We start from the raw sequence: 27,991 nt of genomic DNA on the forward strand, positions 1-27,991 counted from the left end.
TCTAACGGAGCAGGATGTGGTAGACCAAGCTCTGATCTTTTCATGTTTGATCCTGTATCGCAATGTTCAATGTAAGCAATTACCAAACAAGACTTGCTGGATCTCTGATGCTTTTTAAAAGGGTACATCAGCAATGCAATCTTTGGACCAATCGTTTTCTCAAAAATAACTATTTCTCAAACTCCTGAGAAAGAAAAAAGGGTCCTACCTTTTTCAGACGACCACCTTTGGTCCCAACAAAAGCCAGGGAGTGATTCTTGTACACATATGCGATAACGGATGTCATTTTGTCATTGGACTCGGAGAAAAGAGGAATACCGCGTACCATCTCCGAGACACCAAGAGGGGCGTTCATATCCAGTCCACAGAAGTTGTCATCAATGGTGAGAAGCTAGAAAGAGAGAGGCATATGATGTTTAATTCAGCAGTGTGATGAACTGAATAAATGGTCTACAAGCAAGGACGCCAGTGAAAAAGTCTGCAGAAGTAAAACACCAAGCTGTTTCTGTCGGCTAAGCCTCATCAACATCGCTAAATATGTTTACTGTAAATTTGTGATCTAGTTTCATAGCAGATACATCATTGTCACTATTTAGCATCAATTCAGCTAGTCATATCTAAAATGGGGTTGTGAGGTTTATCAGATATAAGACCAAGTGCATTTATCATTTGTAGCAGAAAGCATCTTAAATAACCTCTTTAAGTATGGCATTTCAGGTGAAGCAGTACGACTTTATATGACATGTGACATATGGCTGGAAAAGTTGTGATTGTCAGCCAGAATGGAGTGATTAACAGATTCTGATGAAGAAATAATAATTTGATAATGTTTCCATATTTCAGTCTGCAGAGAGGGCTTTGGAAACAACACTATTCACAGAAGCAGCTGTGAAGATCTTAGGATAAAATGTCAAACAAATCGAAAGCATGATTAATGATGCCCAGGGCTTTGACTCATTGAGGGCATGAAACTATAACACTTCTCAAGTGCTGCCAAATATGAAATGCTCACAGCCTTTAATTCATTCACGAGTGTCTCCTCAGGGTCTGATAAGGCCTGCTCTTTGATGAGAGAAGTTTGAATGTTAATCTAAATAGATTTTTAAAAATACTTTGTTTTTATTCAAACATTTTCTTTCTGAAGTTTCAGGATTTTAGGAATTTTAAAAACACAAAGTCAACCTGAAATGGAATTTACCCTATTTACTTTCTAGATACAAATTCCTCTTCATGTGAATGATTCATTAAGTTGCACGTTATTTCTAAGTAAAAACAAAACAAAAAAACAATAATAAATAAATAGCAAATGAACTGCATAGTTTGGAGCCTGATATTTTTTTAATTTAGATTTTGTAATGTACTAGTTTTCTTCTGTAATTCACAGCATTAACTGAGAGAGATTTTCTTATGTCAGCAAATAGACATTACAACTGAAATATACCCAAATGAATCAGAATCAAATAAAATCATAACGAAATTTGAATTGAATAAAATTGGGAAATCTCTTTCTTTAAACCAGCCCTATTGCGAACGCTGTTTCATGTTGACTTTAAAGACTAAAAAGACATGATGATGTCAGGCAATTTAGGTCTAATTTGGTTCTAAAAGGTTGGCCAATTATTGTCCATCACTGAAAGGAACCATGTGTCTTAAACTAGTTTATTACTATGAATATTTCAATTTTTAATGGCATATTCTCCCTCAGATCATGAAACATGAGATGGCTTGAATTGTGTTTTGCCCCCAGGCACCAACCAACAACACAGTCCCCAGTGACAGTGTGGGCAAAGGGCAATCCTGAGTAATGCCCAGGTTGTGATAGGAACCATCTGGTTGTACATCAGTCAAAAACAACTCTTTGTGTATGCATTTAAATAATGTGCATACTCCCCTGATGAGAGTTCAGTTATGTCTAAACCAACAATGGACCCTAGCTAATGATGTTTGCCTTAATGGAAAAACCTTCATTGTTTGAAAATCCATCGTGGGCAGAAGGAAAATCTGTAGCTATTTCATTCTCCAAGGAGCAGATTGGTCCAACCTCAGTGAATTACAATCAATCAAGTGACCAGTCAGTGCAAGTGGACAGGTTCTTGCATGCAATATAGAAAATGTCTATTTGTCAGTGGTCAGGAGATTCAAGACCCTTCATTAAGCAAATGGAAAACAGGGGCTGTCTCTCTAAAACTGCGGTTTATGAGTGATCGGCCTAATTGATAGTGAATACCACACTCAATTCTCAGTTCACTCAATACAAGCCAGAATGAAGAATAAAAAGAGAAATGGAGGGGTGAGAGAGAGAGAGAGAGAGAGAGAGAGAGAGAGAGAGAGAGAGAGAGAGAGAGAGAGAATGAGAGAATAGGGAAATGTTACATTTTGGGTTTTTTTCCATCTCTTTGCAGATGTCTGACCTTTAGAAATGTTCTGCTGTCAGCTGAAGTCTACATGCAGCTCAGCTCTCTTGTGCCAGGTCAGAATAATGGTGCTTATTTCTAGCACATGGCTCTTGTTAGAAAGCCGCAGCTACATGAAAGATCTGTTTTCTGCAGTGTTAGTCTATCTGCAGATGTCTCCTGTCCATATTAGGGGCCATGAATCACAGCAGTTTGTTGATGCAGCAGCAACCTGCTTCTACATGCACACCTGCTTACACAGGCAAATAGAAATAAAACCCAGCCACAAACACATCCTCCAGCACTGTTCATCCTGCTTGTATGGGTCAAAATGTGTAAATGCCCAACACAGCAGAGTTCCCACAACAATTGTTGTTAAATTGTTAGACATTTGCAACTTTTGATGTTAAGCTTTAACCGCCTCACAAAAAAAATGTGTGTGTCTGAAGGGTTTCACACTTAGAATAAACACAATCACAGTCATTCCATGTCAAGAATTTGTGACAGACTTTTGGCAGTGCAACATTTTATCACAAGGCCCAGGCCTCACATGGCAGTGCGCATATGCCAGTGCAACAAAGTGGGAGGGGGAACAGAGCATGTGTCTCCTCAATGGCATATGCCACAATATTTCTGGCGAGGTGAACAACATGCCAATCAGAGCCTATGTGCTGCAATCTAATGAAATAGGCTTCCTGTCTGTCAGCCTTTCAGAAAGCAGACACGTTTTCATTACCTAGCCACATAAACATGACATTTTCTCTCCCTCTCTATTCAACTCCATCCAAATGCAAATAACATCTCATGATGCCCCACCCCTGAGAGTGATGTACAAGAGGGGACACCCTCCCTGTCGCCCATCGGCCATCTTCAACTTTCTTGCACTCTCCGTTTCTTCTTCTCCTTTTATTCTTTCATCCATTTATGGCTCCTTTGCTTACTCTCTGCACAGAGAGCATGAACAAGCAGCTGAATTATTGGCAATTTCACGCTGCACGTCTGAAGGTGTAAAAAAGGGGAGGGGAAAAAATAGAAAGGAGGAAGCAATGGATTTGACGAGCACAACTAAAGGCCTATGGATGTGCAGCATTTTTTTCATTTGAACTGGTTCCAAAGACAGGGAAGCAGAATCAGGTCATTCGGACCGCTCGCTGCCTGACTACCTCCTACAAAACAAAGGCAGCTCTCTTTCAGGGTGCTGGCGACTCTGTGTCCCTGTTCAGAGAGAAAACAACTGAAATCAGATGCTTTTTGCAAAAGCCTTTTTCCAGGTCTTTTTGTCCAATCCTCTGGCACAAAAACTAAAAGGAATGATGGACACAGGGCTGGAACTACAGGACATTTTGAGAATGTGGCAATCTTTGAAGCATGATTCAGTCAAAAGTGTTTTTAAAGCCACTTTGCTGAAAAAAAAAACCTTTTGTATTCCTCGCTGTTAGCAGTGAGGGTGCAAAAAAAAAAAATTATGCAGCCATTAAAAGATTGCAGTTTGATCAAAACGCATGGTTTATGCAAATAAACCATGATCACTGCACTGAGTGTACATCATTGAGATGATGAAACGGCTCTTCAAGAGCTAATTCTGCACAGTCATATAATTACCCTTTCAAAGTCTTTCCTTTTCAAGCTCAGGCAATATCTCATGCAGGGATTGTTGTTAGCAACAAAGACATTATTTCCCACAAATCTAAGCTCCATGTTTGACGTAATTATATCAACACTCAATCAGCTCGACAAATCCCTGTACACTCGCAATATTGCACGTGTTCAAGTTGTTGTTTTTTTTATATCCATTATATGTTTGTTTTGGTGCATTCTCCAGATGACCTGGGCTGTGTTTCCCAAAAGCAATGTAAGCCTAAGTAGATCGTAGAAACCACAGGCACAATGGCCTCACTGATCAACTTAAAGGAAAATCCGGGTTCAATACAAGTTAAGCTCAATCAAAAGCATTTGTGGCATAATCTTGATTGCCACAAAACTATATTCCACCTGTCCCTCCTTTTTTTTTAAACAATAAAAGCAAAAATCAAGGTTACAGTAAGGCACTTACAATAATAGTGAATGGGGGCAAATTTTTGAACATTATAGCCACAAGTATAGCCACAAGAGATAATGGACAACATTTTAGTGTGATAAAATCACATACTAACCTTTTTGATTTGAAGTTATAGCTAATTTTACAACTTTGTTACCATAATGATATAATGTAAACAAACCCTAAAATGACTGTATAAATGATGATTTAAACAAATTTACAACTCAAATAATACACAAGTTTTAACAGATAAATTAATGCAAGTGCTTTTATAAAATTATAAGCTTCAATTTTCTGTGTTTATACCCTCCAAAAACAGTCCCCATTCACTACAGTAAGTGCCTCACTGAAACCTTGATTTTTGCTTTTTTTTTAAAATGAGGGATGAGTTGAAATAAATGTTTGTGGTAATCAGTATTATGCCACAAATGTTTGAATATCGATTGATCTTTACTTGTACTGAACCCGGAATATTCCCTTAAGCTTGCAATGCTTTTGGGAAACGCAGCCTATGCCATCACTTCTTGAAGGCTTCTATCAAGGAATTTATAGCTCCTTCTCTTTCTTTTCTACCTTCTTTCCTCTTTCCCTCTACTCGCTCTCTCATCTCTCACACTCATTTGTTTTTCACACTGCTCTATTGAATTAAAAGCCTCCTGAGCATCTTGCTGTGCCCTCTTCCTAATGCTGACTTCACCAGAACACCCTGCTTAGAGAGAATTAAAAATGTGTGATGAATATCGCACAACTATTTGCACGTAATGACATTTAATGAATTAATGACTGTGAACCCCTTCAGTGAAAATGACAGTCTGGAAGCTACTGCTTTTATAGCAAAGACCTCTATTTCAAAGCCCTTATTTGATCCAACATTGGCCTTTTCGCTGCAATATCACCACTTGAAACTGAACCGGAGAGCTTCAAAGGAAATAGGACACTGTTGGATATCAAAATGAGTGTTAGTGCAGGGGGCCTGGGTAGCTCAGCAAGTAAAGATGCTGACTACCACACGTGGAGTCACAAGTTCGAATCCAGGGTGTGCTAAGTGACTCCAGTCAGGCTTCTTAAGCAACCAATTTGCCCGGTTGCTAAGGTGGGTAGAGTCACATTGGGTTAACCTCCTCGTGGTCGCTATAATGTGGTTCTCACTCTCGTGTTGTGCGTGGATACCACAGAGAAGAGCGTGAAGCCTCCACACGTGTTGTGTCTCTGCGGTAACATGCTCAACAAGCCACATGATATGTGGATTGACGGTCTCAGACGCGGAGGCAACTCAGATTCGTCCTCCACCACCTGGATTGAGGTGAGTCACTATGCCACCACGAGGACCTAGAGCGCATCGGGAATTGGGCATTCCAAATTGGGGCGGAAAAATAAAATAAAAAATTCATGTTAGTGATACAAATCAAATCCTCAAAACCCATCTTTACCCTGGCACTAAGATATACAGTAGAGTCCAACATCTTAACACTGCCACAGGGCAGGATTTTCACAGACCTGCGATGATATCTAAAAAAGGCAGGTGTACTATATAAACACATCTTACATCTACTGTATGCTGCCGTAGAGCATCTTTAAACACAGACATTACAAATCATCAGCTAGAGCCACCGGAGGTACATGAAAAAGCTGTCAGATTGCTGACGTGACATCATTTGTGCAAAGCTCAGGAGACCAATCAGAAAAAGAGTAATTTGTTTGATTTGACTGTGAAACGTTCAATGGTTAAAACACATGCACTAGCTGACAGTTAAGTTGTTGAATGCAGACTCTATCAGCCTTCTATGGATCAATTAACCTCTAGGATGTGAAATGTCAGCATTTTAGGTTGTGTGTTTGCATTTTTGTGCTCTTAAGCCAGCATTTGTCGTTTCATGTCTGTGTGGATGTGTGTGTACAATGCATTGTTTTTTTTATTTATTTATGTATTGTAAGCATTTAAGTGAGGCTATGCTGAAGGAAAAAGCTGACAGGTTTATAATGCAAATCATGTTTTTGCAAGATTGTAACTGTCAGAATACCACATTGACATAGCTATCCACTTGAATGTGTTTGACTGAGTGCATATGTATGCATGTTCATGTGTGTCAACATCTGCACAGAGAACAACCCACAAATGGCAACATTTGGATGGTTCTATGAAATTGAAGTAATTAAAATGAAAATGGCAACTAGGGTTGCACAATTAACTGAAATTCTAATCGTGATTACAATTACAGGTGCGTAATCATTCAAAGTCACAATAAGAGATGTTCATATAGATATACATATGTTATTCTGTGTGTTTTGGACTGTGTGTTAAGAGCACGTTCAGACTGTTTAATATTAGTCTGTAGGTGTGTCCTTATCAACAACCACACCAATGAGTGATTTCTAAGCAGTCTGTTGATCCACTGTTGCATGTCTTGCATTTCATCTCATTTCATACTCATTTTGAGAACAAGTGTGCTGATAAAGAAACATTCCACAACTTGCAAAGTATTGCTCATTATCAAGCATTAGTACCGAAACAAAAAGTATCTTCTGTGGTGTGGAATTATTTTGGATACATTAGCGAAGATGTTGAGCAGAGCGTCATATTGTGCAAGTTATGTTGAACAATTGTTGCTGCATCAGTGAGCAACACCACAAATTTATTCAACCATCTAAAGTTCAACCACAGAGTGCAATACGAAGGAGATAGCACCAAGTTTGAGTCATGCGAGAAATGCTACACTAATACCATCACCGAATCATTGTTTAGCGTTTCTCAGAATCTGGCAGATTCATGAAGGCTAATGGAGATAATGGAAGTGATCACCTATTTCATTGCAAAAGGCAATTAACACAATTTCCAATGTAGGGTTTAAAAAACTGATAAACACACTGGGTGAGAGATATGTCATCCCCTCCCGCAGTTTTCTCAAGTTGTGCTACTTTCACTTTATTCAAAATGCCAGGAAGACTTTAAATCAGATCTGAATAAAATAATGTTCTATTCGACCACATCTGATTTATGGTCAGGTAGATCTATGGAACCATATATGAGACTAACAGTTCATTACATTGATGGCGAGTTTCAACTGAAAAGCAGATGCCTGTAAGCGTCCTGTTTACCACAAGATCAGACCGGGGACGTGATTGCACATGGATTAAGAGAGAAGCTGGCTGTCTGGTGCCAAAACCCGGAGAGGAGGAAGGATGCGCTCTAGTGGAGTTCTCGCTGCTGCCATACTCCAGGGGAGCAGCCGCGGCCGTCTCCCCTCCAGAGATGGGGGTAAGTCAGTACGGTGGCGTCCTGGCTTGAATCGGGCGAGGGAGGAGTTTGACGAGGAAGAGGGCATGGCCAGGCAGTGAGGGTGCATGGTTGGCACTGAATCAGCTGATCAGCTGGAGAGCGAGATAAAGGTGGGCCGGAGATGCCGGTATGAAAGAGAGAGAGATGCACACGGCCACGCTGTGTGTGTGTTTGTCATATGTTTTATGTTCTATGTTGTTTTAAGTTAATTTATATCATTAAACTTTTGTTATCAGCTAGTTTTGTATGTGTATATAAAAATATAGCATGCAGTTGTTTCACACAAGGTTTTAAAGCAAATCAAAACATCCTTCAATGTAAGTTCTAATAATTAAAATTAATAATTGCAATTACAATGTCAATGGGAATAATTGACAATTATGATTTATTTTACATAATCTTGCAGCCCTAATGACAACGCTCAAGAAATCACCAACAAGTGCTGGAGCACATAACCTTTTCACATCTACATGTAAAGTGAGTGTAGTGTGATTAGAAGATAACGATATTCTGATGGATTATGACCTTTGCTGCACTAGTGACGATATTAGCTGTAATTACTGAGGCCAATAAACCTGGAGAGCGAATTTAATGAATGGAAATGCAGTACTCACAGTGCAGAGGACTGATTAAAACAATGTCACACCATCACATAAAGTGATACTCTCAGAACAGATTTCCAAGAAGTTAAACCAAAGTTAAACGTGGCGAGGAACTGGAACTGCATTCATGAAAAATCAAGATGTCTCATGAGGGTTTTGATAGAGGATTCTCTTTTGTACTTCAGACTTTTAAATTTTGTTTATTATTGCAAAAAAAAAATAAAAAATAGCAAGCATGAACAACAGATGGAAGCTCAGGAATACTAACATTCAATTTCATAGTCTGAGGTCTAAAAAATATATTTTACTGAGAGGTTGAAAAGCACTAATTATTTGGCAGTAATATGTAATGAGCATGCAGAGACTGACAGCTGTAAGGGAGCAGCCTATAGCCAGATTTTAATGACTTATAATTGAGATGATTAAGATGTGGGTCGCTCATTATTATTCATAATTTTAAACGTTCTTATCTCCCTTTCCACAAATGTCTCCATAAGAAGGCAGAGGTTGAGAAAATGGCATAAATTAACAAAAAAAAGACCCTATTAGTCTGGGGTTCATTCCCGTTTGCTTGACAACATCACACCAGGATACGTGAGGGGTGAATTTACTGTGCCAGACTCATTTTCATGCTCATGTTTTTCCTGCTGACACAGAGAACATGGGGTGCTGGCAGATTTATTTTCTTTTTTTTATATGTCAGATGTCACCACACAATGATCTATGGACATCAAGGCTGCCACACTGATGTTGTACACTGAATGTTACACACTTATTATGTGGTACTAACATGCATACTTGCATGATTATAAGTATGCTTTAGAATTATTTTCTTCCTTCATGTAGCATTTGGTTAATAGTGAAATACAAAAAAAAGAACATGTCAATATCAACAGGAAAGTACACACTAGACTCCTAATAAGCAGCTATACAATAGTAAGCATGTTAATCACTTTATACCAGTAACACAGGTAATTACTACAGTAAATAACAAAAACACAATAGCAAGAGTAACTTCAGACACAACAAATCAAAAATATAAAACATTATTAACAGAAACAGATCATGCCAAAGCAGGATCAACCATTGCATAACACCAAATGACACATAAATTAACAGCCTGTCTAATGCCACATAAACAATGAGGCAAACAAACAATGAGGTGTCCCAGTGCTTTTATAGTAAATATCAGCACTCTTTAAACACTACTTGTCTAGTCAAATTAGAGAACAAGAACGAAATATTGTTTAAATAAAACGTATTGCAAATATAAATATTTTACAAAACAAATGTCAAATATTTGGCCTTGCAAAAAAACAAACAAAAAAAAAAACATAGATAACTTGTTCTCATAAAAAAACATGCTAAAACAGGCAGTGAAACCCCAATCAGAGATTAATATTATGCACTTTAAATATATAAACAAAAACATCAGACTGTCTTTTGTTGTTAAGGTTCATCTGTCTGGCCACATAGGCACTTGGGAAGTCTAAGAGATGTTTGGCACAACCGAAGCTACAGTAGTATTAAGCGGGCTTCAGATCTCTGCCTCTGCATTTGGATTCCCCCTCAGTGTGTCTGATCTTTAAATGGTAGCATGCAGCTGCCAGTTGTAACCCTGTGGGAGTAAAGCTGTGAACATGATTTCTCGAACCCTGGACTCAGGATTAAGAGAAAATGTTTCTACCTTTCAATAGTACAAACCCATATCTGAAGAGGAATACATATTTTAGTTTGACCATGGAAAAAAAAAAAGATTGTATATATTCATATATTCTCATGTTGTTTAAATATATACAGTATATATATATATATATATATATATATATATATATATATATATATAAAATTATAGAAAAAGGACCAAATTACAAAATAAACCTGAACTGATTACATATTTATACACACATCCACATGTATGAGACATATCTTTTGCATCTGAGCATTTGTAAACATAATTAGGGATTCACGTCACGTGAAGTAGTGCATATTTCAAAGCGTCACAATCTATTCTTAATGATGATGACAGCATGACCATTACGTGTGAAATGCCATGGCGCTGTGTATCTGCGTGTGAGAGATGACTTCATTAATGCAATCTAGAACTGTTTAATCAAAGTCTGTTTTAATGAACTGATGAAGATGGCTAGTCTGTCTCACACATAGTGAAATGCACACCCCTTTCTTTTGAGAGTTTGTGTGTGCGCACATTTCATGTTTGACATTAACAGTGCCCTTTCATGCAGTCCAACTGCCCTAATGAGCAGTAGGTTTGTTCATCTGTTCATTAATTGGGTAAAAAAAAAAAAACACACACCATGAGAGAAAAGTGTGACACAGAGCTTCAAAGAGTCAGCAAGCACTGGAAGTCCCACTACTGCCATCGCAAAAATATTTCACATATGCACACTAAAGTGCAAATTTAAACCAAGAAATGTACCATGCAAAGCAAAGTTTCTATTGATATACCATAGTTACTACAGTTATTGCTTCTACATTAAAACACTAAAGAGTAGAAAAGAAAATAATTTCTGTGTTATATGGACTTGGAGGCTATGAAAGTATGTGTTAAAGGGATAGTTCAACCAAATATGAAAATTCCATCTTATTTTCTCACCCTCGTGCTGTTACAAACCTGTATAACTTTCTTTTGTGTGTAACCCTTTTCACCATAGGCTCGTGATGAGCAAATACATTATACAGTGACATATAAGGTATTAAACTCTTTTTATCCTAATGCTCGGTAAAATGGTGAAAGAGACATCCCATTGTATAATAAACTTGTCTAGGAACACTATGATTCTCACTCTCTGTTCTCAATAATGAGTGACTGAAAAATACTCTGGGTTTAAAACAGATACAGGGCATGTGATGAAACAAACAAGAACGCAATGGCTCAGTTTCCTTCCTTGTATTATGGGGGAAAAATCACATAACAGTTGAACAACAAATATGAAAATAAACAGAAAACAATATGAAAAGACCGGAGTAATGAAGTCAATAGTCTATGATAACCGGAGTGCACTCTTTTAGTTTTGTTCTTCTAGCAGGCCTGCATTAATCGTTGGCGCGCTTACTGTTGGAGCTCATAGAGTGAAAAACAACAATACCTCCTCGAGTAGAGTGAAAGACACAGATCCTACCGCGTCTGTAAATTTATCTCTCGTCAAGCGAACTCCGTCTGCAGCGGCACAGCGAGGGTTAAACAACTTCGTCCGTCCAGCACTCAGAACCAAACAGTCTCCGGTGAAGGAAAACACCTGCATCAGCCAGCGAAACTCTTCCCGATGTAGTCTCCTCTCATACAGCAATCGAACGACGTGTCTGCGGTCCTTCCCACGACGATGTCACAACACTGCAAAACCACGAGCTAACTTAGCCAGAGAGGCTAACAGATCTAAGCTCGCTCCACAGTGTAAAACACACATCTCCCGTAGTAGTTTCACAGTCACAAAACCCCTCTGCCGAGAGCGTGATGTTCGATTAAACTAATTATAGTCCAACTTAAAGCATTAAGTGCACAAACTCTGTATAGCAGACTATCCCTCGTGCCCTGTTCAACCCCGTATCCCGGGTTTTTTCTTTTCTCGTGTGATTACGTATACATTCAACAGGATACTTTATTAATCACTAAATCTCGAACATTAACAAATAGATTAGTAAACTTTCCCTATGTACTGAACCCTCCTTAAAACATTTTAAAGAAAACACAACTTAATTATTACATTACCAACATCTAGACATTATCCACATCAATAACTCTTATACCTTATTGTAAATTATTGCATATGAAGTAAGCACTTTATCAAACCCAACAAAATACAATAACTTACAAAGCAAAATAAACGACTGATATTTATCAGGTCATTACATGTGGAACTCCAAAGGAGAAGTTATGCAGAATTCACAGGTTCAGTCACTATTCACTTACAATACATCTTTAAAAAAAAAAAAAGTGAATGGTGAACGAGACTGAACATCCTGCCTAACAAACATACAGTCACACAGGTTTGTAACAACATGAGAGTAAGTAATTAACGGAATTGTCATTTTTAAAATCCTCTCCATTCCTAAAAAAGATTATAATGCTTAACTAATGTGTAATGTCTTCTTTATTACTATTTTACTCTTCTATATTACTATTATTGTTGATATGCATTTAACCATCAAAAAGCATTTAATCTGTGTCAACTGTGTGCACATGATACATGAAGATGAGTAGTAACGACCTGATTTTTGACAGAACTACAGATATATCATAGCTTACAGATATAGCCAAGGATATGCTATGCCCTGATTTTTCAAAGTATAATATCCTTATCATTTTCGCTGAGGGCACAGTGAGGATATTAAGATATACATCACTTTCATTTCTTCATCCTACCTGCATCACTATCATGTCATATTGATGCAGTGTTTGCAGAGGGCTGAATACTGAGAGAAATGTTATCTTCACATTCATGAAGATGGGCTTGCTTGAGTTCGCCGCGGTTCCCTGTTTACTTAATTAGACTTTCATATCAGGGAAGTCAAAAAGCTACCGAGTCGCAACAGCCACCACCCACCCCCCCTTTTACCGTTCCCCCTTGCCAAGACAAACAACTCTCTTTCACTCTCTCTGGTGTGTGCAATAAAGCTTGTAATTGTTAGGTACCCAGGTCAATTATGGCATGGGCTAAGTACTACAGCAATACTCAGTTCAGTTTGTCAAGTATTATTTAAAACACAAAGCCATCCACGACCAACAACCCTGATTCTTGTCAAATCATGCAAGTGATTTAAGTTAAACATCCATCTCATCGCTGCAGATAGCAGTTTCACACATACTTTTGCTCTTGTCAACGGCATCCCATTGAGTGTAGATCGAGAATACCTCTTCCTCAAAATGTTCAACTTCAGTTGCAGAACAGCACAAGAGAAATGTCATTCGCTCTTGCTCTGGGACAGCTTAAACTTTAAGTGTATTGGAGTTTAATATTTGCATGTATCTGCTTGGCATGTTTTGGTGCATTTTTATTCATAGGTGAATCGACGTAATCATTGTACTCTTGTTGCTATACATCTAATCTAGTTCCTTGGTAAAGGACAACATTAAACGGCATTTAACTTCCATAATGTGATGTAATGTGAATCTAAATATTTAAGCATGGTGGGTGAAAACTTTAGGCTAGGACAAGAGTTTATCTATTGGGCATGATTGGATCATGAAAAGTGGATGTTCTATGAGGCTTAGACTTTATGGTTAATATTTTTCCAGCTTGTGCAGAGAAAACTCCTTTAGAGGCATTGAAAGTTGCATTTTGATGAGAAAAAAAATTTCTTTAGGAAGATAAAAAGGTAACTGCCAAATGACCTAAGAAACAAGGAAATTCATTAATAATTTAGATTTCACGTTTTCAATTCCATTTATGTATGTGTGTCTATATATCTCTGTATTTATAAGTGTGAAAGAACAAATGACTCACAGAGAAGAGCATTTAAGCAATAACAGAGCATTTATCAGTCTCAAATACAATGTGTTTCAGCACTTCTCTCTTTCTTTCTCCCAATCAAACAAATGCCTGGCTTTTAAATGAGGAGCCAGTAGCCATAGTTACCGAAGGAGGAGATGCAGGCCATCCATCTCTCTCTCTTCGCTGTAACTCTCACTCCTTAATTTATGCCGCAGTAGCCATACTGCGGCGCACACAGAAATAGCACCATTCCTCAACATAAATCCAGCTCTTTCTCTCTCTTTTTATACACTTATCGAGTTAGCACTCTCTCACACTCTGCTTCACATTTAGACTTAACACACAAAAAAAAGATGGTTCTTCAAAGGTTCTTTACTGACATTAAGAGTTATATTTAGAACCGTATCTTCCTGAAAAACCCTTTTGTGCTGAAATAGTTCTTTGCATTGGGCATTAGGGTCGCACCCTTTTGGTTTTTGAATACGTAATTGTCAATAAATTATTTTAAAAGCTACCATTTGATTAGTTGACTTACAGCACTGGAGTCCCCGCAACATGAAAGTGAAACACTGCAAATTTAAAGTAATAGTTCAACCAAAAGTTAAAATTCATAATTTACTCACCCTCATGTATCTCAGATGTGTGTGTCTTTCTTTCTTCAGCAGAAAACAAAAAAAAAAAAAATTCTCAGTTCTTTTGGTCCATACAATGCAAGTGAATACTTGCCAATTTTTTAAGCTCCAAAACAATTTTGGCACCCATTCACTTGTATTGTATGGACCTACAGAGCTGAAATATTCTTCTACAATCTATATTTGTGTTCTGCAGAAGAAACAAAATCATCTGAGATGGCATAAGGGGAGAGAGAATATACATTTTTGGGTGAACTATTCCTTTGAAGTTTACAGTTTATCCTGTTTGGGAGCACACATTTCATAACGAGGATGACCAAATTTGAAGTCATGATTAGTAACTCTCTTATAACACTTTTTGTTACCACTTCAGCAGTATAACTGTTTGTGTTTGGGAGATCGCATTTTCTCGGCTCATTTATGTTATCAAAATCAAACACAAATACACAACAAATTGTCTGGTGGAACTTCCCCAAGATTACTATTTCTGTTAGCATTTACATGACTAATTGCACAAAATGTGTTTTTTTTTTTTCTTTGCAACATTGATCTCTACACATTTAATATTTATAAACTGTTTTTCTCAGAGCTTCTTAAACTTCAGATTTAGAAATGTAGGCCTACATAGTCCAAATAAAACCTGCATCTAGCACGAACAAATGAAACTATGCCAGTTATCAGACAACAGACAATTTTGTCACTGCTTGATAAAAGGCAGTGCATGGGTGAGTTTGATTTAGAAAAATGTTGAGCAAGTCCCTATTAAGCACTTTAAATTTTAATATTTACATAATAAAACTTTCTGTAAATGGCGGTTTCCTACCCATAATATTGTCTTTTTTGTTGTTGTTTTTTAGATCTCTTCCAGAACAAGTGTGACCAACTCAAGAGCCGAGATATAATTTAGTCATTTTCTTTAAAATACTGACATTATCTGTTCTCTGTTCTCAAAAAACGAGGTACTATATTAGATTTTTGCAATTTCAGGTATCATCTTTTCTTTTTCTCATTGTGAATTTCTTACATATATTGTCCACATACTATATACTGAAACACTGACTCTGAACCTAACTGATATTTCTACTCAGACAGATGCAGTTAGACTGCCTCAACCTCTTGCCACTCGATTAAATTATTTTAATGATTTTGTTCAATGTAATAATATTTAATAAAATGTTATAATTATAGTTTGATTCTTTGAGTAAGGTGATTTCACATGTCTTCAGCTGCTTTGTATCTGCTTTTTAATCAAAAGTTCTAATGGAAACAAGAAACAAAAATACCCTACTGTGCATACTAGCCTAAAGGAGATGTTTTAAAGAAGTGACAAACATTTTAAACTTGTTTTGTGGACTATTTGGTCAAATTAATAATTTTATTTTGAACTGGTCAAAAGTCACAAAATGGTAGTCATTATGATGCACCCTTTAAAATGTTTTAAATAAAAAGAAATAAGATTTGTCATTTCAAAATTGTACCTGTAATGCACTCTCTTTTTACATTTACAGATATCTGTGATCGGTTCCAGTCACTGAATGACAACATACTATAATCCCTCTACAGATAAATTGTATATTCAATGTTAATGGTACAAATTCCTAAGTCTAATTTAGTCAAAGCTTTTCTTAGTTTCAAAACAGTCATTAGTTTCTAGGAAACCATTAAAATGTCACTTTATTTCAAAACCTTGTCCGGTGTTGTCAAAAGGCTAGTTATGAACAAAACCAATGGTAACTTATCACAAACAGTTTCCATTGTCAATGGGCACTACCTGATTTTGAGCAATTATCTTGTGAAATTTAGCTCCACAGTCTGGTAAAAACTTGAATTTGTATACGATCGCATGACTAGCCCTGAATGCAACAACAGTGCTTACATAAAATCTATGTATATTTATGATAAATAATTGTGACTCATAGTGTTACTATAGTAACTGCCATGAGTAGTATTGTTCCCCTAAAGGAAGGTAGCTTGTAAGCAAGTGTGTGTAGAATACACTTACCGCACTACTGCATGAGATGTCTTTCACTTTGAGCCAGGCGAGATCCAGTGTTCCCTCTCCTTTATAGCATGACTGCAACCTGTCCTTGATTCTTTCATTGATCTCTTTTAAGGTGAACACACAGAGTGCAGACTCTTGAGATGACTCCTTTGGCCTCCTTTTCTGTCCTTTGGAGAACACGGTATAAAGGATGTCATCATCAGATCCTATGCCCAGTGAACGTGCCAGGATAGTACCTGCCTTGGATAGGTAGGCAGCCTGCAATAGGCGATACTCTATGCCACCCTTTACACAACCCAGAGGAACCTCAACGTACGAGTTGAATGCAGTGTCATCCTTGCAAAGTCGCACCAGTTTTGAGGTGTACACTTGTTCACGGCCGGCTGAGGATGACCCGGTTGTCGGGCCTCCGCCCATTTCAGGTTGTAATGTGAGAAAATACACAAAATTTCCACTGCTAAACCCATATACGTAATAGATGTCAAAGTCCGGCACCACCGTGAAAGTATCTGATGGAATCTTAATCATGGAGGCAACAAATTCATCATGGAAGACGTAGGCAAACATTCCGTCCTCCTCAGAGTTACGGGTGAGTTTTCGACTAGATATTGTAGGGAAGTACTCCGGTCTCCCATCAACAGCTGTGGCCACAAACAGCTTATCAGGCGAGGCACCACTGTAAGACACAATGACCCCAAAGACGGAGCCACTCTCATTGACGCCAGAGAGGTAGTGCTCTTTTTTATGGAAGGGCTCTCCAAGCTTAAATAGATCATCCAGACGAAGCAGCTTGCAAATACCCTGGTAGAGGCTGCCGCAGGCCAGCAGCCGGTTCTCTCTATAGTCCATCAGCAGCATCTTATTGACGTTATTGGTCAAAGTGAGCGGTTCGCTACAAGGCTGCACTATGCGGGGTGGGTAGCAGTTGCGGTTATCCTCATCTGGGCCGGTCTGATGTGACACTTGTACGTCCAGCCCAGGGGAGAGTTTGTAGATTCGGTTCACTGCCCCAAGGTACACATTCCCATTTCTGTGGTCCACTGCCAGGTGGTTAAAGGTCCATTCAGGGTTTTCTGCTTTGAATGTACTGCATTCCTCATGAACTCTGGATGCCGCTGAAGGCTGCTGTGACCTGGTAGCCATGAGGGAAACCAACAGAACCATGATGCAGCAAAAGAAAGTTAAAAAGCTCCATCTATTTTTGTGGGACGCCATTGTCCTGTGCCTTATGGGAAGTGTGTCTCTGTCCACTACTCACTACCTGTACTCCGTCTCAGTTTTCAGGCTTCTCTTGAGGTTGGCATTCTCTTGACATTAGTTACCTGTATGGTGAGAAAGAACAGAAGAGTTTTAGCATTAGAAAAATAATAGCATTAGTTTAGCAATCAATCTGTATGTTCCGCAAAAGAGCGATAGCCTCAGAAGACAAAATATGAAGCCACAAAACAAAGTTTTTCATGAGTAATTAGGAGTGGGAAAGGGCACTCTGGAAGCTCACACAATTGGCATGAAAAGATGCCATTCTCAATGGGATAATGCATTTTCCCCAAGAGTTAACAGCAAGGATGTGCACAATTTCTTTGCCTGTGCCCCACCTCACAGTCAGACCTTTGGCCCTCTAATGGATTTTCCCCTCTGTATGCGATTTGCATGGTTTACCGATTTTCTCCCATCACTCCAGATAGTACAGCTCACCTGCTGACACAGCTGAAGAAGTGGCAAAGCACTCAGATTAGACTGCAATGCAGTGGTGGACAGTAACAATACAGTAAGTAATTTTAATTAGTGACTGTACTTTAGTAAATTTTTGAAGGATCTTTCTTTTATCAGAGTATTTTTATTTTAGGAAACTTTTACTCTACTACATTTTTGAAAAACTTGCCATTCCTTGCTACTGTGAATTGAATAAATTATTAATAGATTTACATCAAAATAGACAAGAAACAGACTTGTAGTTCTTGCTCTATAACCTTAACCTAGACACAAATGCAGTCTCCTGCGATTTTTCTGCAGAGCAATGGTTACCGTTCAGATAGTGTTACCCAATGCATATGCATGAAAAAAGCACTGAAGATAATAATTTTAAAAACTATACTGACATTTAACCGTACAGTATTCTGTGCTAGCCAAGCCAATACATGATATCTGCTTTCAAGAACTGTCTGTCAAACACATCAACGCAAGTCATTTTTAATATATGAATAAAACTGCCACAAATGTACTTGCTCGCTAGCTAGCAGTCGGCTCATAAATGCACTCTTGCCAATGCAAATTGACTTGCAGGGTAATATAGGATACACAGAGCTTTACATTTGTAAAGAGCTGAGAACAGTTTATTAGGCCCATTTATTTTTGCAGGTCTAAGAAAATATATTAATATCAGTGTCAGGAGTTATATAAATAAATCTTAAAAAATGTAAACACAAAATCTACAATGACCTGACATTTATGAAGAATATTTGTCCTGAGAACACAGGTCAATCCTTTTGGTTAATGTCTTAATTGTAGGTGACCTTTGCTATTCATACATATATATGCATATTATTTAATATATATTTTGGTCTTTAAATAAACATTGCTTTAACAAATGTAATGCAAACAAACATACCCTTCTTTAAAAAAGATATATAATTAAACTAATCTTCCAGTACAATTGCATTCAGATCAGGTTGCATTAGTTTAAACATTTAAACTTACTACTGTCACAATATTAATGTGGAAAAATGCAATGCATGTTTGCAAAAAAAAGTTAATTGATTAATAGCAACAAAAGATCATTTAATTTCATGTCAGGACTACATCAGAGTAGTGGTATCAAAAGTACCGGTACTTCAGTACCAAGTCCGTACTAAAATAAAATAGATGTAACGATTCCAGTGTTTCTCCAGTACCAGTAGTACCAACTCAATTTGGTAACAGTGTGAATATCACAGTGTCAAATCACAGCTTTAAAATGCTCACAGGCTTAATTTGAACGCATGCTCTGTTACTCCTTTTATACTGAAATCGACAAATAATCCAAGTGACATGTCCTACTGTGATTTATGAAACCACTGAAGGCTGCAATCTTAGCGTGGATGAGCTGCGTACTTCAAATGAATGTATAAATCCGACTGCTTATCCTCTGGAAACTTCACAGACATTCACGATGTTTGAGATGACAAAGCAGAAATCGAATAGACTGTGAACCACGCAGCACATATAAACTATATATTTATATGATTAAATCACAGCATTTGCACTTTAATCTCAACTCTATTTATAAAGCATTTAAAACAGAGTTAAGCAGTGCTACACAGTAATAAAATTGAAAACATAACATTTAAAAATGACCACATACACGAACACCAGTCATCAAAAATACAAACACTCCAAAACTGTGCACTACGTTTCATTTGTCAGACTCAAAGGACAGTGTAAACAGGTGAGATTTCAGACGTGACTTCAAAGTCTTCAATGATCGCACTGGTACATGTCACAAACTGTTTATCTGTAAAAGTGAAGTTTCTGGCAAAAAAACACACGTCATACAATCATGATTCAAAATAAAAGCTAGATGCTTGAAATTTAAGAAATTTAATTTAAAAATGTAATAAAAATATGTTACAACTGTATAGTAAAATTGTATATTTATCACTGTAATTATCTCTGAAATAATAATGATAACAACAATAATCATTCAATTTATCAACCAATACAGATGTTGAATAAAAGTTTGGCAAAAAAAATGCAATGACATTTTAAAAAGTTATATTTTCACTTATTAAAAGCTTTAATAATTAATTGATTAGACAACATTTTGATGATTAAATTATGGATATGCGAGACTAGTTGACTAAAAGGTTCTGCTGCTGCTAGTAACACAGTAATTGCAAGTTGGTTAATATTTTTCCCCATTAAACTGTTCAACATTTTTACACATTTACGTTCGGCTTTATATTTTTAACAGAGGATACACTTAAATTCATATTAATATTACACATTTTTTAATATAATTAATAATACAAATATTATAAAAAAGAGGATATCTGGAGCAGATACAACATTTCATTTCACCATAAGCTGCACACACTTCTTCCCTCTCTCACATGCGGCGTGCACAGGAAAATTTCCTCTTGCTAGACAAGAAAACTCAGCAAAGTAGCTGTGAAATCACTTCGGTGGTGGTGCGGGAAGCAGATTTCCTAAACGTTGGTTTGACAATCAATAGTTTGTACATTTGAGTTGTCTTTAAATCTGTGCATGATTTTATGATATTTCCCCACCGAGCAGGCTTTTTCAAGTGCAGGTTAGCTGTCTCAGGTGAGTCAAGTCCTGTCTTTTACCAGACCATTTCAACGTGTTAATTTTACTCCTCAAAAAAAAATGATGCTTTTGAGAATGTAGCCTAGAAAATGGCTGTTTTAGGCAAGGTATGATTTTTTTTTTTTAATCTGCTGATTAAGAAGGCTATTTTCAGTTAGGTGCCAACTGCTTAAGAGTTAAACTATCTTTTTTTCTGTGTGCACGTCATGTTTAGGATGCATAAGGTATATTGTAGGCTACATCACAGGCCCATTTATTATTTTTACATCGTTACTGTTATTGGTTAATGTTCTTAAACAGCTGTCATATTAGATCAATGGCTAATGCACAACTACACATCGTGAAATACGAGCAACTTTTCAGTGCATTTGTATTCTCTCGTAGATTTGGCTTAGCCCATCTGTTAATTATTTTCAACAATGCACAGATTGTTTTAATATGTTAAGTAACTTTTACTTGTTGAATTCAGTTTAGAACAGGCTATTAGGGTTGCACTACTGGTCCTGCACTATTCATTCAATTGTTTTCAGTAAATAAACTAGGGATGGGCATGAGTACTCGGGTACTCGCACGTGGCAGCAATAATCGACCATGAAAATGATGATCGATAGTGATCACGAATGATGTGACTTTTCACTTCATTTGAAATTCAGTGACAATTACCTGACAACTAAACACAAACGTGTCAAAGAGGGAGCTTATTTTTTAATTTTGAGATTGATAACATTGTGATTTTGAGGGGTTCATTGATTAACAGAGACTTCTCATAGCAACCAAACTGATACGATGCTGTAATGCTATTGTTACAATAATCAAAACAGAGTGTTATAACCGAGTTTTGAACACCTGTCTCTGCAAAACGTTTGCTTAACACGTTTATTATCATTTAATGCGTGTTCTATATTTTAACGTACAATGATGATAATGCAAGGCGAGCGCATCGCAGATAAAGGCCGCTTTTCAGCTGAATTTTGTGGTGGATTTGGAATAGATGAAGTATTTTCAATGGGTCGCATAAACATTTTTTTTTTTGACTGTTTTCTGAAGGTTGGTTTTACGGAAGAGGATTAGGGCCAAGCAATAATAAAAAAATAAAACCATCTCGAGATTAAAGTCATTATAATGCGAGATTAAACTCGTTAAATTTCGAGAAAAAAGTCGAAATACAATCTTGAGAATAAACTCATTAAATATCGAGATTAAAGTCATTATAATGCGAGAATAAACTCGTTAAATTTCGAGAAAAAAGTCGAAATACAATCTTGAGAATAAACTCATTAAATATCGAGAATAAAGTCATTATAATGCGAGATTAATCTCGTTAAATTTCGAGAAAAAAGTCGAAATACAATCTTGAGAATAAACTCATTAAATATCGAGAATAAAGTCATTATAATGCAAGATTAAACTCTTTAAATTTCGAGAAAAAAGTCGAAATACAATCTTGAGAATAAACTCATTAAATATCGAGAATAAAGTCATTATAATGCGAGATTAAACTTAACGAGTTTTTTCTCGAAACACAACGACTTTATTCTCGATATTTAATGAGGTTGAAAAAACAAAAACAAAACACAATGATGAAAAAAACCATGGTTGGCTCTTTATCCTTGAGGTAACTGTCAAGAAGCATTTGGCCCATCTCAGTGGTCAGCAGTGTTGCACCAAAAAAATGCTATGAAGTTTGAGCACAGATTTAAATGCACAAACATAAATATGCAGTGCAGTCTAATATAGTATAAATATAGTATTCTAGGTTTTTAACTGCAGAGCAAGCTAGCAGTGGCATGCTAGGCTGCCACTTACGTGCTGAGGTTCACAGGAGATGTGAAAATCACCGCTTAGGCACTGTAGTGGGCATTAAGACGTTATACAGAGTGAAGGGTGTGGATTGTACAGTAATAATTAGCCATTGAAACAGAAAGTAGAGCCACACAAAAGGAAGAGTGTGTTAGCCCATTCAGAGGTATAGGAGTGTAATAAATGGGTCAGTCCATTTTGCGTGAGAATGGTCTTACTGTTGCCGAGTTAGCGTTGTATGGCAGGGAATGGTTGGAAATATAGTAGTGTGTAATCTAAGCAGTTGGGGATAATGTTCTGCTATAGAAAACTGCAGTAGAGAGGCACTTCACAGCGCTACAGCAGGTATCAACCGATCACATTTATAGCAAGAACTGAGCTAAGATGAGAACTAAGAAAGAAAAAAACATGCACAAGGAAATGGCAGTCATGTAAAGCTGAATAAAAACACACTATGACCCACACTGGCAGATTCAAACAGCATGATTCTAACCAAAGCAGCCAAGAGATGCATCCACATTTTTCCTCCATCAAGCAACCACATTTAGCATTCCTTTCAAACAACACCCATTCAAACACATATTTTGGGGGTGTGGGGGGCTTTCTGTCATTTTACCAATAGGCAAATAGCTAGAAGACAGGATTTTATTGGAAGAGGGAGGACTTGGAACAGGACACAACAGCCACTTTTCCACCATCAGAAAACCAGTGTCATTGGTGCCAAATCAAACCATTATGTACTGATCTGGACCTGTTGGCACAGTTATGGTTTGCTTTTCTATTGTGGTGCTCTGGAATCAGGATTAGAATGGAATTATTGTAAGGCCACATTTACACAGTGATCGGATTGCTATCAGATTGCACCTGACCACATTAAATGATAGTTGTAAATGCACCCAATCACTGAACCCGCATTTGGAGGTGGTCAGAAACAGATTATGACCACATTTATAAGGTATAAATGTATACATTTTCGCTATCCAGATACAACTACACAAGTAATTATGTGATGAGGTTACGCTACAGTCATCCGTTGTTAAAGCATGTTGTGGGTTCTTGTCTTTTTCTCTTTATTCAGCCATCGAAACATGAACAAAACAGACACTGCAGTCTTGCAATCTTGTCACCCGAACAATGAGCAATATTCCATGAATTACTCCATTGGAATACACTTGAAATATCTACAGTCTCTCCTTAAATCCCTCTTGCTAGTGTTTTTCTCCTGTTTTCTAATAACTGACACTCACGTGAAACCAGTCGAATTGATGAGAAACATACACAAAGTGCCGAATGAGAGATCTATGTCCTTAGATTTGCTTCAGAGACCCGAAATGTAGCTTTGTCGGCCACCAAAATATTGTAATCAAGGATAAACCCTGATTGTGAAAGTGATATAAAGTATTTTAATTATCCATGTGTTTTTTTGAATTCACTAAAAGATGGAGAATTTGCAGTTACCACAGGCTTTAATATAGGCTAATATGTAAGGGTCAGTATCCAATCACAGTAGAGACGCATTTGACAGCAAGGTGTAAATGCAATTAAGCTAAAGAATATCCAGATACTAAACGGATATGAAATGCATGTTAATGCAAGACATAAATGGGGCCTAAGTGTCTAACTGCGAGTCGCCATGTAATATAAGCATTCTAACAGCAAGGTTGAGCACGGTCAGCTAACAGAACAGTGTTCAAGTGAAAATGCTACTATAACCATTCAATGTGCTCAAAACTGTTCAGCCCAATTGTGAAAAACCAGCTAATCTGTGTTGGACTTGAAACCTCATCTACCATACGAGCACCATGCCTTTTTGCCATTTCTTAAGCCACGACTCAGACAGCACTGAAATATCAATGTGCAGAAATCAAAAGCACTATGCAAAAAATAAATAAATAAATAAACAATGTTTATTAAAATTTGTAGTGGCTTTTCTGTGATTCTCTGGATGTTATGACAAAGTATCCTTGCCAATCCATGGTGTTAAAATATTTAAAGTCATCTAGCATGGGCTTTGCAATCAGCTAATCTGCAAGGTCATTCAAAAACAGGGGTTCATGGTTCAAGCCTGGCTTCTTCCCATATGTTGCTTTAGAATACTGCCAGTTGGACAGGTTACAGAATTCCCAGTGTCTTGAATTGAGTTGACTTTTTGGCCAGAGACAATCTAACTGGGACTAGTGGAGATATATTCTGCATGCTGCCAAGAGAAAAACAGTTCTTCTTTTGGAAAGCTTGCTTGCACTCACACACACACACACACACACCCATGGACTGGAAACCACATGCTGAGTAACCACATCAAAGTGTGCTAATGAATTCATGTTTAATACCACACACACACACAAGCGCCATCTCTGGGAAAGTGAGGAAACGGCAAATTTAATGTGTATGTTTTTTCGCTTGAGAAATAATTGGATATTCATGCTTCTCACTCAAATTCTGTCTTTCTTGAATGCGGCTGCCAAAAAAAAAAGAAGTCTCATTTGATGCATTTCCATTTGTCCTTTCAGACAACCAAACAAAAATACCACAGTAACACAACACAAGAGAAAAATGAATTCTGAAAATAGCTGCACTTTGGACTACAGAACAGGAAATAGCTGGAGAAAATGCTGAAGGAAAATGAGAGTGAAAAAATAAGAGAAAAGCACTAAACAAACACGTTTATTGATTTCGCTCTCCTCTGGGCTACCTGTGAAATGGGTGAGAAGAAGCCATCTAGTTTAAGACCTATAATTCAGAAAAGACTTCCATGCATGAGAGTTGCATTCATATGCTTGTGTTCACATCTTCGATTGGTTTTCAGGAAATTCCTGATCCAGGGCTTAAGACTAAAATAAATTACCAAAGAGCCATTGGCTCCTAAACTGAAACACTTAGGAGCAAAATGTTTTAGTTGCCACAGCACAGAATATCTTGATTTACATTTTTGTTCAAAAACAAGATTGAAAGCCAAAGAAAAGACAGCTGAAAGCTCATTAATCGGGTGCTTAATATATAATATATACATATGTATACTGCATAGTTGAGTTTTCTCACCCTTTCAGAATTTATACATGAGATAAAAGATCAATTTGTTTGGTACTGCCCTTCAGAATCTACATAACAGGTATTTACATAAAAGTATAATATACATATAGTGTTGCCTTCTTCATCAGTGAATATTTGCACATTGTGTAATAGTATCAAAAATGTATCAAAAGCTAGATCTCATATCACAAATATATATATAGATTTTAAATTATTGTCGCAATCGTTTATTTTTTTATATGTATTAATTTGTATTTCAAGCAAAACCAAAGGACTTCATTTGAGGGTCAAATGATGGTCACTATAACAGGCCTACAAACCAATGTGCAAATACTTCAAGCTACTAAACATACGGAAGCCCAGGGTGTTTGACTGGAGCCTTTCCAGGCTTTGCTAATGCTCATCCTTTAATCTCATCAGATATGTGTGAGCGAGGGGGGCAAGGATGTTCGTACAATCCAGAATTTACCCTCACTAAGAGCATTTTCTGAGAACAGTGTAATTTAAATTTGATTACGACATGTCACAAGTATACACACATAGACAATCGCACATACACACAGACGCTTGCACATGCACCCTCCTAAGTTTCATTAGCACAGGCTTTAGTCCCTCTATGGACAGATGGAGAGATTCATCCCTGATGTGGGTCTGCAGGAAAGGGGGACAGAAGACTGCAGTAAAAAAAAAAAGAGTGGCGTTTAAACACAGACAGGAGTTTTAATTATCTGCAGCCCTCCCAGAGGGTGAAGAGAGCTCCACCCACCAAAAACCTGATGGGACTTTTGGATGCTAAGGAGAGAGAGAGCAATAGAAAGGTCACAAACAATCTATACTAATATTGTGCGAATGTAATGCTGTTCATTTCTAATGTCAATCAAAATCAAAGTAATAATAAATAATAAAAAGACAATCATATTGAAAAAACATTCCTTAGGTCCAAGTTAGACCTAATGTGCATGCAAAAAAACCTCAAATGTGTCAATGTAAAGGCCCTTTCACATGACAAACATCAGTGTTACCCGATGCACTGAACTAAGACTGAAGCGTCAAGCTTCAATTTACCCCTGTTGCAGTTTAGCTGCTGGCCTCTAGATGTGCAGCCACTGATTACCAGATAATTTGCATGATGTATTATCTTGGCATTGCCAGCGCAAAAGACAGAATGATCTTGTGTGCATCTAGATGAATCAAGATGAGCAACACATTATTATAAGCAAATCATGACACTGGAAGAATTATTTTATTTTACACATTAGATATTCTGAGTGAATTAATAGTAAATAGTAAAAAACTCCCTTCCATAAAGCTTTCTGCAGCACTTTTCATGTGGAGGTCAAAGCAGAGAATTATATTTGTTTTGATAGATGCGGTATGATAACCGTCTCAGAAAATATCACGGTTTCACAGTATACGGTATTACAATTACTATTATCAGTGAAAACAGAAGGGTTATTTTATCTATTTATTTATTTTGAGCAAACACTTTATTATAATTGAAACTTGAAAGCATTTATTTTATTGAAGTATGTGTAAAAAAAAAAAAGTCTCCCTTTTGAAAATAAAATAAATAGAAAAAATAAGAAATTTAAACATAATTATAATAATAAATAGAATTATAAACACGATAAAAAATAGCATGTAACCATAACATGTTAAATAACTAAAGCATGTTAGTTTATATGTTAAATGAACTACTAAATGAAAAATAACATCAGCTGTGTGAGCTTTTGAAATAATGTCCTATGATTATTACAGTTAACATATACTGTAGGTGTGCGACAGTGAGGCCAGACTGCTCTTGTCTGTCCCTTTAACTCAGTGGTTCTCAACTGGTTTTGCTTCAGGATAGATTTTACATTGGACATCAAGTGGCGACCTGCCATAGATTAAACATAACCTGTATTTAATGTATCTTGGGTTGCATTTCCATTTATGTTGCATAGTTTTGTTCATGGTTTTCCAGTACAAGGACATGCATCAAATGACATCAAATTGTTGTTGATGTCAACGTTTGACTTTCAGCACACAACTGAATAACACAGACTGCATGACTATGATAAACGAATACTGCAAGAGTTAGATTAACATACAGGCGCGAAGGGACTTAAACATTTCTAAATTGCACAAATAATAAATACATATACATATTTGTCTCTGGCTTGCTTTTGCTCGCATGTCAATGATTACCCTCCGTGTGTCAATGATGCAAAGCTCTACTTTTATATTTTATTTACTCACTGAGAAAGTTTACCTGCAAAATTAGTAGCACCAAACATCACAAGCAGCCTCAAGAATGGACACAGAGTAGCTGTAAAACACTTTTCCGGAGCAGAATATTGCACTACAGATCGCTAAGTTTGTTCAATAGGGGAAAGCCAGATAGAAATAGCACACTCACGTGCATGGTTGCCAAATTGCACAAAATAAGTATTACATTTGGCGGAACTGAAATATCC

At 37.1% G+C, this 27,991-nt stretch overlaps 1 protein-coding gene across 2 annotated transcripts in view; it reads right to left on the reverse strand.

Annotated features, from left to right (window-relative positions):
- The window catches only part of LOC127638792 (plexin-A4), a 322,817-nt gene that overhangs the window by 277,148 nt on the left and 17,678 nt on the right, over positions 1–27,991 (reverse strand). The window contains exons 2-3 of one of the 2 annotated variants that reach the window (XM_052120525.1): positions 16,398–17,719; positions 209–391 (exon numbers count right to left, since the gene is read on the reverse strand). In XM_052120525.1, the coding sequence (XP_051976485.1) occupies positions 209–391; positions 16,398–17,612 (1,398 nt within the window). In that variant the 5' untranslated portion in view covers positions 17,613–17,719. Of the gene's footprint in view, positions 1–208; positions 392–11,420; positions 11,753–16,397; positions 17,720–27,991 lie in introns of those variants that run through there. The other variant, XM_052120526.1, reaches the window with a different exon arrangement.

The sequence above is a fragment of the Xyrauchen texanus genome, chromosome 47 (assembly GCF_025860055.1).
Source record: "Xyrauchen texanus isolate HMW12.3.18 chromosome 47, RBS_HiC_50CHRs, whole genome shotgun sequence".
NCBI lineage: Eukaryota > Metazoa > Chordata > Actinopteri > Cypriniformes > Catostomidae > Xyrauchen > Xyrauchen texanus.